This window comes from Acipenser ruthenus, chromosome 5, assembly GCF_902713425.1.
Source record: "Acipenser ruthenus chromosome 5, fAciRut3.2 maternal haplotype, whole genome shotgun sequence".
NCBI lineage: Eukaryota > Metazoa > Chordata > Actinopteri > Acipenseriformes > Acipenseridae > Acipenser > Acipenser ruthenus.
The window spans coordinates 88,708,561-88,720,013 of NC_081193.1; the positions used below are offsets into that span (position 1 = coordinate 88,708,561).

General features: G+C 45.6%; 1 protein-coding gene and 1 long non-coding RNA gene across 4 annotated transcripts in view; both read right to left on the bottom strand.

Moving 5' to 3' along the window:
* Positions 1 to 2,807: 2,807 nt before the first annotated feature.
* LOC131737244 (uncharacterized) lies at positions 2,808 to 6,843 on the bottom strand. Its single transcript, XR_009328818.1, has 3 exons — positions 4,506 to 6,843; positions 4,257 to 4,405; positions 2,808 to 3,246 (listed from the first exon to the last, which is right to left on the bottom strand). It is a non-coding gene; the product is annotated as an uncharacterized LOC131737244 (long non-coding RNA).
* A 3,512-nt stretch (positions 6,844 to 10,355) lies between these two features.
* The window catches only part of LOC117403015 (zinc-binding protein A33-like), a 5,538-nt gene continuing 4,440 nt past the window's right edge, over positions 10,356 to 11,453 (bottom strand). Inside the window, exons 6-7 of one of the 3 annotated variants that reach the window (XR_009328777.1) lie at positions 10,714 to 11,453; positions 10,358 to 10,665 (exon numbers count right to left, since the gene is read on the bottom strand). The exon at positions 10,714 to 11,453 is cut by the window's right edge and continues 27 nt beyond it. Coding sequence is in view for 2 of the 3 variants with exons in the window: in XM_034004833.3 (XP_033860724.3) it covers positions 10,924 to 11,453 (530 nt within the window). In the remaining variant the exon portion in view is untranslated. The other 2 variants (XM_034004833.3, XM_034004831.3) reach the window with 2 other exon arrangements.

Consider the following 11,453-nt stretch of genomic DNA (forward strand, 5'->3'; position numbering starts at 1 on the left):
CAGTAAAACAAATATACAATTATAATTAGGGCTTCTGTTTTTGGGGTTTTATTAATTGTATTTTTCGGTGCTTATTTTTAGCTATTTTCGAGTTTTATGTAAATCGTTTTTTTTCGGGGCTTTTGTTTTTGATATACTGTATGAAATTAGTGTTTTCGGTTACTTTTCAAAATGCTTGAGTGTTTCAGCTCCATGTTTCTAACCTGTCTTCAGCTAGCCTGGGTCGTGCAGTGCCAGGTCCGCACCAGTCAGCTCCATGTTTCTAACCTGTCTTCAGCTAGCCTGGGTCGTGCAGTGCCAGGTCCGCACCAGTCAGCTCCATGTTTCTAACCTGTCTTCAGCTAGCCTGGGTCGTGCAGTGCCAGGTCCGCACCAGTCAGCTCCATGTTTCTAACCTGTCTTCAGCTAGCCTGGGTCGTGCAGTGCCAGCTCCGCACCAGTCAGCTCCATGTTTCTAACCTGTCTTCAGCTAGCCTGGGTCATGCAGTGCCAGGTCCGCACCAGTCAGCTCCATGTTTCTAACCTGTCTTCAGCTAGCCTGGGTCGTGCAGTGCCAGCTCCGCACCAGTCAGCTCCATGTTTCTAACCTGTCTTCAGCTAGCCTGGGTCGTGCAGTGCCAGCTCCGCACCAGTCAGCTCCATGTTTCTAACCTGTCTTCAGCTAGCCTGGGTCATGCAGTGCCAGGTCCGCACCAGTCAGCTCCATGTTTCTAACCTGTCTTCAGCTAGCCTGGGTCGTGCAGTGCCAGGTCCGCACCAGTCAGCTCCATGTTTCTAACCTGTCTTCAGCTAGCCTGGGCCGTGCAGTGCCAGCTCTGCACCAGTCAGCTCCATGTTTCTAACCTGTCTTCAGCTAGCCTGGGTCGTGCAGTGCCAGGTCCGCACCAGTCAGCTCCATGTTTCTAACCTGTCTTCAGCTAGCCTGGGTCGTGCAGTGCCAGGTCCGCACCAGTCAGCTCCATGTTTCTAACCTGTCTTCAGCTAGCCTGGGTCGTGCAGTGCCAGGTCCGCACCAGTCAGCTCCATGTTTCTAACCTGTCTTCAGCTAGCCTGGGTCGTGCAGTGCCAGGTCCGCACCAGTCAGCTCCATGTTTCTAACCTGTCTTCAGCTAGCCTGGGTCGTGCAGTGCCAGGTCCGCACCAGTCAGCTCCATGTTTCTAACCTGTCTTCAGCTAGCCTGGGTCGTGCAGTGCCAGGTCCGCACCAGTCAGCTCCATGTTTCTAACCTGTCTTCAGCTAGCCTGGGTCGTGCAGTGCCAGGTCCGCACCAGTCAGCTCCATGTTTCTAACCTGTCTTCAGCTAGCCTGGGTCGTGCAGTGCCAGCTCCGCACCAGTCAGCTCCATGTTTCTAACCTGTCTTCAGCTAGCCTGGGTCGTGCAGTGCCAGCTCCGCACCAGTCAGCTCCATGTTTCTAACCTGCTGGTGCAGCTGTGATGAATTCACACTGGCAGCACTTTCAAATTGAAGTCCACAGGAGGCAATGATGCCAATAGGAGAAAAGTACATGTGTAATATAAATAACCCAATCATCTTCACTGACAGAGGCTGCTTGAATACCAAGCACAAATTAACCAGCTTAACCTGGGAGTCTGGCCTACTGTGGTGACAACATTGTGAATTCTGATGAGCTGCTTTTTTACATTCTTTCATATGAGGTACTATAATCAGACAACATGACAACAGCATATCCAATCACCCCTAATGAGCCAGCATTATTCTCTCTTTCTCTGCCAAACTGCTGTTTTGTCTTTTGGAAATTGAATCACCTCTCACCTGGAAAATAAGAACCTGTTTGTCTTCCACAGCCTAAAGCAGATTGCCAGTGGTTAGCCAAGCCTTAATTTGATTAGTAGCTTGTCAGCGTGGACACCACTTCCACTCTCCCAGATGCAGATGGGGAACTGCAAGCCAATATGACTACACAGCAGTTCCCTCTGCTTCTTGACAGGAACACACATGCAGTTCCCTCTGTTTCTTGACAGGAACACACATGCAGTTCCCTCTGTTTCTTGACAGGAACACACATGCAGTTGCTGTGTTTCTTGACAGGAACACACACAGTTCCCTCTGTTTCTTGACAGGAACACACATGCAGTTGCTCTGTTTCTTGACAGGAACACACATGTTTGAGCTCGGGGGTTTCATGTTACTAAGCTTTTAAACCTCTTCTCTTTCTCTTTTGCTGGGGGGTGTATACTGTGTCCTGAGGTAGAGAAGTCTGTCGTGTTTTTCCATCTCTGTTCCGATGAGTCCAGTCGACACTCCAGCATGGTGCTGGGGGACACTGTGCAAGGCCTGGTCTGGTTAGTGCTGGCTATACCAGGTCAAAGACATTGCTCAAGCCAATACACCTGGAGGGGGGGAGGGGGGATAATCACATCCCCCCCCCTTTCTGTCATTAACCAACTTCCCCTGTTGACTGACCCTTCAGCCAGTAATGTGCTTTCACCCAGAGGACACTGCTGAAGTGACATTACCTGGGAGGTGCAGCAGAGACCCTGAGATTGAGTATGGCATCTTTAGCTCATGTTAGAAGTTTGAAATGAAAGTACACGCTTGCAATAACATGTGTTTCTTTCAAAAGTGCACAATGTAGACATGGAAGATTTATGAAATTATGAAAACATATAACATTTCTAAAATTATTAAAACATGTAACATTTATGAAATGATTAAAACATGTAACATTTATGAAATGATTAAAACATGTAACATTTATGAAATGATTAAAACATGTAACATTTATGAAATTATTAAAACATGTAACATTTATGAAATGATTAAAACATGTAACATTTCTGACATTATTAAAACATGTGACATTTATGAAATTATTTTGTAGTCTAAATCACTTTAACGTTGGTGGCCCTACCTCTGGTTAAATTCCTGACCAGTTCTCAAATAAAGTATCTTCTTTCATTGCTGGAGTCTGACAACACTCTCCATAAGACCAGCTCAGAGAGCCTGACTAGATAGAAAAGTCTTAACCCTCTTTTCTTAGGCTGTGAGTGAGGGGTGAATCCTGGTGCTGTCAGGGAAGAGAGAGATTCCAGACCACAGCTACAGTTTCACATGTTCAACCACAGAACGGGTTCTCCTTTATTTTGTGGTCGAGCATCGTGAGGTATTAAACAGAAAGCATCTGAATGTGTGCAACCTGTAATGAATTCCCCTATGTCTGGAACAGGACAGGAACACAGACAGTCGGCTGCAGAGTAGAGACAGGAACACGGACAGTCAGGGCTGCAGAGTAGAGACAGGAACACAGACAGTCAGGGCTGCAGAGTAGAGACAGGAACACGGACAGTCAGGGCTGCAGAGTAGAGACAGGAACACGGACAGTCAGGGCTGCAGAGTAGAGACAGGAACACAGACAGTCAGGGCTGCAGAGTAGAGACAGGAACACGGACAGTCAGGGCTGCAGAGTAGAGACAGGAACACGGACAGTCAGGGCTGCAGAGTAGAGACAGGAACACAGACAGTCAGGGCTGCAGAGTAGAGACAGGAACACGGACAGTCAGGGCTGCAGAGTAGAGACAGGAACACAGACAGTCAGGGCTGCAAGTAGAGACAGGAACACGGACAGTCAGGGCTGCAGAGTAGAGACAGGAACACGGACAGTCAGGGCTGCAGAGTAGAGACAGGAACACAGACAGTCAGGGCTGCAGAGTAGAGACAGGAACACGGACAGTCAGGGCTGCAGAGTAGAGACAGGAACACGGACAGTCAGGGCTGCAGAGTAGAGACAGGAACACAGACAGTCAGGGCTGCAGAGTAGAGACAGGAACACGGACAGTCAGGGCTGCAGAGTAGAGACAGGAACACGGACAGTCAGGGCTGCAGAGTAGAGACAGGAACACGGACAGTCAGGGCTGCAGAGTAGAGACAGGAACACGGACAGTCAGGGCTGCAGAGTAGAGACAGGAACATGGACAGTCAGGGCTAAGGAGTAGAGACAGGAACACGGACAGTCAGGGCTAAGGAGTAGAGACAGGAACACGGACAGTCAGAGCTAAGGAGTAGAGACAGGATTTAGACACAGCAAAGCAAGATAATTTTTATTTATTTAATGACAAAAAAAAAGAAATACACAAACTTAGATTCTACTAACTTTCATCCTTGTTAATGATGTAAGGTATTGTCTATTTGAATGCTAATGGTATTTTTATGGAGTAAAATAGAAGCAGAAATGCCAAAAGTCTCACAGTACAGAGCAGAACATGATGGCTCATGATGACAGAAGGGATTTGTACCTTGATTAGTAATCTTTACTTGCATGCAGTCTCTGGGAAGCAAATGCTGATTCGTAGATGGAAAGGCTTCAGCTGCAGCTGTAAAGTGGGTTGCAGTCATCACTGAACCCACAGCGTCATCTGCTGTCCACAGAGGGAAGCGATCTGAGCTGTAAAGAGGGTGACATTTACATATTTACTAAAATAACAGATAAGTGTGCATTGTGCAATTGAGTGTATTTAGAGCAGGATAATCTGGCTGTGTCTTACCTGTTTAAAATCCCATTCCGATTCTGTATGCTTCCTCCATTGTTCTGCTGAGATGATTGTTTGCCATGCTTCTGAAAAGACTCCTCAGGCCTGGTTCTGGTGGGGATGCATATCTGTGCTGCTTGGGAAGAGTGTGTGGTGCCCCACAGGACAGCTCTGACAGTCGGGATGGTAGAACAGCAGGGGTCAAGAAATCTTCAGTGCTTCGCAGGCAAAAACTAAACAAGAAATCAGAACAGGGTGATAAGAGGCTGGAGAAGAGGATTAAAAAAGAAGTACAAAAATGAATGTGCCTGTGGTCTGAGCTCCAGATGTTTAGGCAGCACAATATTCTTTCTTATCCTAGTTTTGGCTCTCTGCCTCCTCCTGAGGTTTGCTGGGACAGGGTTCCTCTCAAAGAGCTACAGTAGACTATTTGTAGTACTGTAGTGCCACAAGTCTGCTGTCTGCATGCAGTAGTAAATTAAAAGACAAGAAAACACAGGATAATGAATCTCTGCTCCTTTAAACACATTTTGATTAACAATTGTTCATGCAGAATCAGTAGCCCTGCCAGCCAGCAAGTTCTCCTGACATGCAGACACTCACAGTGAAAGCACTCTGAGCTCAGCAAGCTCTCCTGACATGCAGACACACACAGTGATAGCACTCTGAGCTCTGCAAGCTCTCCTGACAGGTAGAGACACACACAGTGATAGCACTCTGCCGGCTGCACTGTGCTGTCTATTGACTGGGTGTCAGAGTGCAGGCCCAGCATAAAGAGAGAGACTGAACTGAACAGGGAAGAAACTAAACAAACTGATTTAAACAGCAGCGACATTTCATTTCACTAGTGCTGTTAGGATTCATTGAAAGCTTGTATAATTTCTATTAATTTGATCGGTCTCGGTCTCTGTCTCGGTCTCGGTCTCGGTCTCGGTCTCGGTCTCGGTCTGTCTCTGTTTCTGTCTCTGTCTCCGTTCTGGCAGGACTGGGAGGATTCAATTAGGACCCCACCTGGCCCTGACCTCTGCCAGCACTCCTCCACATTCCAGACAATGCCCGTGCCGTGTCGGGAAGGTCTGACTGGGAAGCCCCTCCCCTCGGGCTCCTGATCTCACTACAGAACGCTGATAAGTGCTTGAACTGTCAAAACCTCCGAACTTATGCCCTGACTGCAAGAAGGGAAATATGCAGCCAACCACCAGTAGCTGTAAATATTCTGTTAAACTGGAAACATTTTATTTGAATGGTGCAGAAGCCCCACTCAGAACCTGCATCAGATCTCATAGCGTCACTGCACTGCACTTCCACACCCTTCATGCTTGCTGGATCTAGGCTAGGTATCTATGGGCATATAGTTTAAACCTGTTGATATGTATAAAGACAACTGCAGGCTGATAAGTATTCTCCTGAGACATTGCTGTTGCATTCACTTCTAATTGGAGTTCTAGCACTCTGTGATGCAGTGGTTTTACAGCCTGCTGGTACAATCTAGACTAAGGAATGTTGACTCTTGGTCAATGGCTCTAAACAGATTCACAAAACACTTTCTCATTTGAGTTCTATGAAACTTTGAGGATCACAGAGGCCACACAGATCAGTGATGCTGTTCTTAGGGGACTAACACAAACCTCTACCACACAGATCAGCGATGCTGTTCTTAGGGGACTAACACAAACCTCTACCACACAGATCAGCGATGCTGTTCTTAGGGGACTAACACAAACCTCTACCACACAGATCAGCGATGCTGTTCTTAGGGGACTAACACAAACCTCTACCACACAGATCAGCGATGCTGTTCTTAGGGGACTAACACAAACCTCTACCACACAGGTGAAGTGTAAATAAAATAGCATTCAAGCTGTATAGTATCTGTTTTTTAAACCCTGAATGTAGAAACAGGGGTGCTGCCTTGCTTGTCTGTTTGTGAGAATGATCTGCAGTGACCTGGAATATCTTCTGCTAGCGCTTGCTTCACCGCACTGAACCCTGTCCTGACCGGCGCTGGTATTAGTGCTGGATATCAGCCATGGGCAGTGCCTTCGGCTCCCTGGCATAGCTCCTCCTCAGATGGTCTAATCTACATTTTTCCGGAAAGCAGCATTCAATTACTCTGAACTCATAATGCAATGTGAACCATCTGTACAAACAGAGGTGCGTTTGAGCGTAGTAAAGAACCTGAAACAATGCTCTGGTCTTTGCCCTGAATAACCTGCTGGGAGTGTTTATACATTTACATGAGCGCTAGCATTACTGGAGATGAAGCTTATGCAACTAACTAAAAAACATGGAAGGCGCTGGAATCAGAAGAATAATAATGTTATTAATGGCAATAATACTAATGATATTAATAATAATAACACCATGCTTGTGCTCCGATCCAGCACACTGTGCTCAGGAGACGCTGCTCTCTATGCTCTGCCTGTGTGTCTCATTAGGGTCGTTTTCCTCACCTCATTAAAAACCCATTTTTCATTTCAATGGACTGGGAGTTGTTCTTGGAAGTCGTGATGTTTTCATTTCATGTCATTTGGAAAATCATTTCAAGCTGACAGGACTTGAGCCTTGCTGTGTGAAATAAGCGCAGTCACTCATCATGCTGTGTGCTGCATTTCTTGGGTTGCTGTCCCCATACGAGCCAGCCTGTTCACAGAGCTGTACAACACCGAGTCTGAGGCAGGCTGGGCTGGGATGGGAAAGGACTTCTGCAAATCACTAGCTCTCCTCTTTCCAACAGAGGTGGCAAGTTTAACATTCGCGCTTCTATTTATTTATTTATTCTGTTAAAGCAGCACAGCTGTGTGCTGCTGTGTGTTCAGGCTTGTAATGTGTCCTTGTTACTGTCAAAGTGTGGCTCAATTATCCACAAAACCAGCTACTGCTTCCTGTCCCCATTACTCTGGTGCTTCATGTGTACTTTATATAGAAAACTGAAACTATACAGTCATTGGTAGAAATCTATAGTAATGTATAGAAATATAGTCACTCTATAGATCTTATACACAAGTTAAATAAATATCAATGTGTTATTAGGAAGCATTTGCGTTTGATCTAGAAGCTGACTGCAGCCAGCGTCCTCAGAGAAGCAGAGTGAATGTTCACGTGTCATTTTATAATTAAGGGGTAAAAACCTAGGCTTTAAAAAACATACTCTTCCCTTCATTAGCTCAACAGTCCTGTCCGGAATGCAGTGTTGGAATGCTCCCAGAGCTCTAAGAATGTTGGTGCGGAGCAGTGACACAGGGTTCTATTCTAGAGCTCTGTGATAGAACTCTGTGAGCAGCTGACTCCACCTCCAGTCCTGTGTGCAGCAAAGGGAGTTTAAAGCTCCAGGTGGGATCCTAATACCTGCTGCACAGGGAGTGAATCTACAGTGTGGTGGCAGGAGAAATGGGCTTCACCCCATTCAAAGGCAATTAAAGAGTGGAAATACAAAAGAAAATGTAAAGGTTAGGTCATGTTTTAATGCCTTAGTTATTACCAATCTTTAGATAATAAATAACACTGTGTAACAAATTTTTTTTTTTTTTTTTGGTTCCTGGGTATTAAGTGTTATTTCTGAATTGCTTATGCCTCAAAAGTATAGAAAATGGCTATTATTCCCCACAAACTTTGCTTTTGTGACCAGGACAGTGATATTTTGAAATTTACCTATTTTCCAGAACATTCCAGATAGATTCAGTGCTGAGTAAACTTGGAGTAACTTCTAGAACTTTCTAGAACTTTCCAGTAATATAAATAGTAGTATAAATACAGGGGCCTTAAGCCCACCAGTTCAGTTTAGTTCCAGCTGCCTAAGAGGATACATATCTGCATTTTTCTGAGATGGCATCAAGAAGCTGCAAGCATCCGGCAGACGCATTTTGCTATGTCTGCGGCCAATTTATCAAGACAAGAGCGAATAAGTACTCTGTGGAAGCATCTGCTAAGATGTGTGAGGCCTACAAGGCATATTTCGGCATGCCTGTCGGGGATCAAGACAAACCCTGTGCACCTCATTTCACCTGCGAGCACTGCAAAAAAACTCTGGAAGGTAAGATGGACAATTGTTGCTTGGAATTTTATGTTATAACATTTGTTAAAATTTTTAAAATTGTAAAAGTTTTTAATTTTAAAATGTTTTACAATTTTCAATGCTATTGAAAAAATATATCATATATGAAAAATGTTGCGAGAATCTCTTACACATTTGTCATGGGTGAAATAAATGTATTTTTGTAGGATGGTACAGAGGGGAAAAGAGAGCCATGAAGTTCACTATCCCAAGAATTTGGCGGGAACCCACTGACCACTCAAGCAACTGCTACTTCTGCATGGTGGACCCTTCCAAACGTCGAACTGGCAAGAATGCACCTGCTATCACGTATCCGGACCTTCCTTCATCCATCGCCCCGGTGCCACACTGCCATGAGCTCCCCGTACCCACTCCTCCGGAGAGAGAGCAGCAAGTCAGAGAGCGAGGAAGACGTTGTAGATCCAGATGACAATTTCAGAGGTGGAGCTGAGGAGAGAAACGCATACTACCCCAAACAAAAAGACCTCAACGACTTGCCGAGTCCAATGCTGAGATTTTGACGTCTAGGCTCAAGCAGTGGAACTTGTTGGATGAAAGTGTGCAAGTCGCAGATCAGAGGAAGCATCACCAACCTTTTTCCAGCTTCTTCACCCGTCAAGATGGGCTCTGCTTCTGCCACAATGTGACCAGTCTGTTCAAGGCAATCGGAATCGCCTGTAACCAGAATGAGTGGCGCCTCTTCACTGACAGCTCATCCAGGAGCCTCAAAGCCGTGCTGCTCCATAATGGTAACAAGTACCCGTCTCTTCCCCTGGCTCAGTCGGTGCACCTCAAAGAGGATTACAACAGCATCAAGACCTTGCTGGACGCCTTGAAGTATGATGAGTACGGCTAGGAGGTCATAGGAGACTTCAAAATGGTGGCATTCCTGATGGGTCTCCAAGGTGGTTTTACCAAGTTTCCCTGCTATCTTTGCCTTTGGGACAGCAGGGACACCAAGGCGCACTACCACAGGCGGGACTGGCCACAGCAGACCGAGTTCTCTGTGGGGAGGAACAACGTCAAGTGGGAGCCACTGGTGGACCCCTGGAAGGTGCTGATGCCACCACTCCACATCAAATTGGGCCTTATGAAACAATTTGTCAGAGCTCTAGATAAGGAGTCGGCAGCCTTCAAGTACCTTCAAGACTTCTTCCCTAAGCTGTCTGAGGCAAAGGTCAAAGCCGGTGTCTTCGTCGGACCACAGATAAAGAAGATCCTGGAGTGCAATGAATTCCCCAAGAAGCTCACTAGTAAGGAGAAAGCGGCTTGGAACAGCTTTGTCGCAGTGGTTCGGGGCTTCCTGGGCAATCACAAGGCCGAAAACTATGTGGAGCTGGTTGAGACTCTGGTGAAGAACAACGGCACAATGGGCTGTAGGATGTCCCTCAAAGTCCATATCCTTGATGCTCATCTTAATAAATTCAAGGAGAACATGGGAGCGTACTCGGAGGAGCAAGGAGAGCGCTTCCACCAGGATATACTGGACTTTGAACGCCGCTACCAAGGACAGTATAATGAGAACATGATGGGAGACTACATTTGGGGGCTGATTCGTGAAAGTGATTTACAGTATAATCGTAAATCTCGAAAAACTACTCACTTCTAAATCTTTTGTAGTCATTTTTGTATTACTTTAGTATAAATACATGTTAATTTGGATTCATATGTTGTTTTTTTCTGACTTTATGTGAACGAAAAGACACAAATTCGCCCGTTTTCTCATTGGAAATAGGTAAATTTCAAAATATCACTGTCCTGGTCACAAAAGCAAAGTTTGTGGGGAATAAATGCCATTTTCTATACTTATGAGGCATAAGCAATTAGGAAATAACACTTACTACCCAGGAACAAAAATTGTGTTACATAGTGTACATAAACAATGTGGTGTCATAACTTTATTAGATTTATAACATTGGCATTAATTACAAAGAGTTGACTGCCAGCCAGCGTCCTTTTAATCTGAGTTCCTCCACAAGGGTGTGTTGAGCACTCAGCAGGAATGATGTATTTACTGTGTTTCTATTGGCTGCAGCAGAGTGACATGATATTATACCAGTGAGACACCCCCAGCACCTCCAGTAAACTACACAACCTGCTCCTGTTCTTACTGGTTTACTGCTCAACCCTTTAACCCAGGAGGAAATGAGCTTCAGTGAAGCTCTTCACCTGTAACTGCCACACCTCACAGCCCTATCAGTGTGCAGCGGCCAGCAGGGTCACAGGTTTATTATTATTATTATTATACAGCTCTATCAGAGTGCAGCGGCCAGCAGGGTCACAGGATTATTATTATTATTATTATTATTATTATTATTATTATTATTATTATTATTATTATTATTATACAGCCCTATTGTTCATACTGAACACATTGGGCTAGTCCACTTTTATAACTGTCTTCACAGGGCACACTCTGAGGGGGGCAGAGTTTTTCCCATCTTCATTTATGTAAGGAGAGAAATATGGAAACATCCTGTCAGTAAATCTGTGTTTAAAAGTGTAGAGAGGTCTCATATCACTGGAGTCAAAGAATGCCACCTCCCCCCCATCACAGTCCAGCTGAACTCGGATCTTCTGGGGTTTCTTCTCCACAGTGAGTCCTGTAGACCATGGTGAGGTCCATGCCCAGTACTGATCCCCACCCCTCAGGGCTATAACCCAGTATCCTGCTCCTGGGTTCACAGTGAATTCCCCTTTCCTCTGGCTGGACTCTTTTGTCACACCCAGATCCCATTTAGTTTTGTTTCCAACTTCAACATCCCAGCAGTGTTTCCCTGAAGTGAATCCCTCAGAGCCCAGCACAAAAACATAGGAATCAAACCGCTCTGGGTTGTCAGGAAGCTGCTGCCACTCATCGCTGAATCTCACACTTGTTAGATCTTCAGACAGTATCAGAGTAGGGTGTG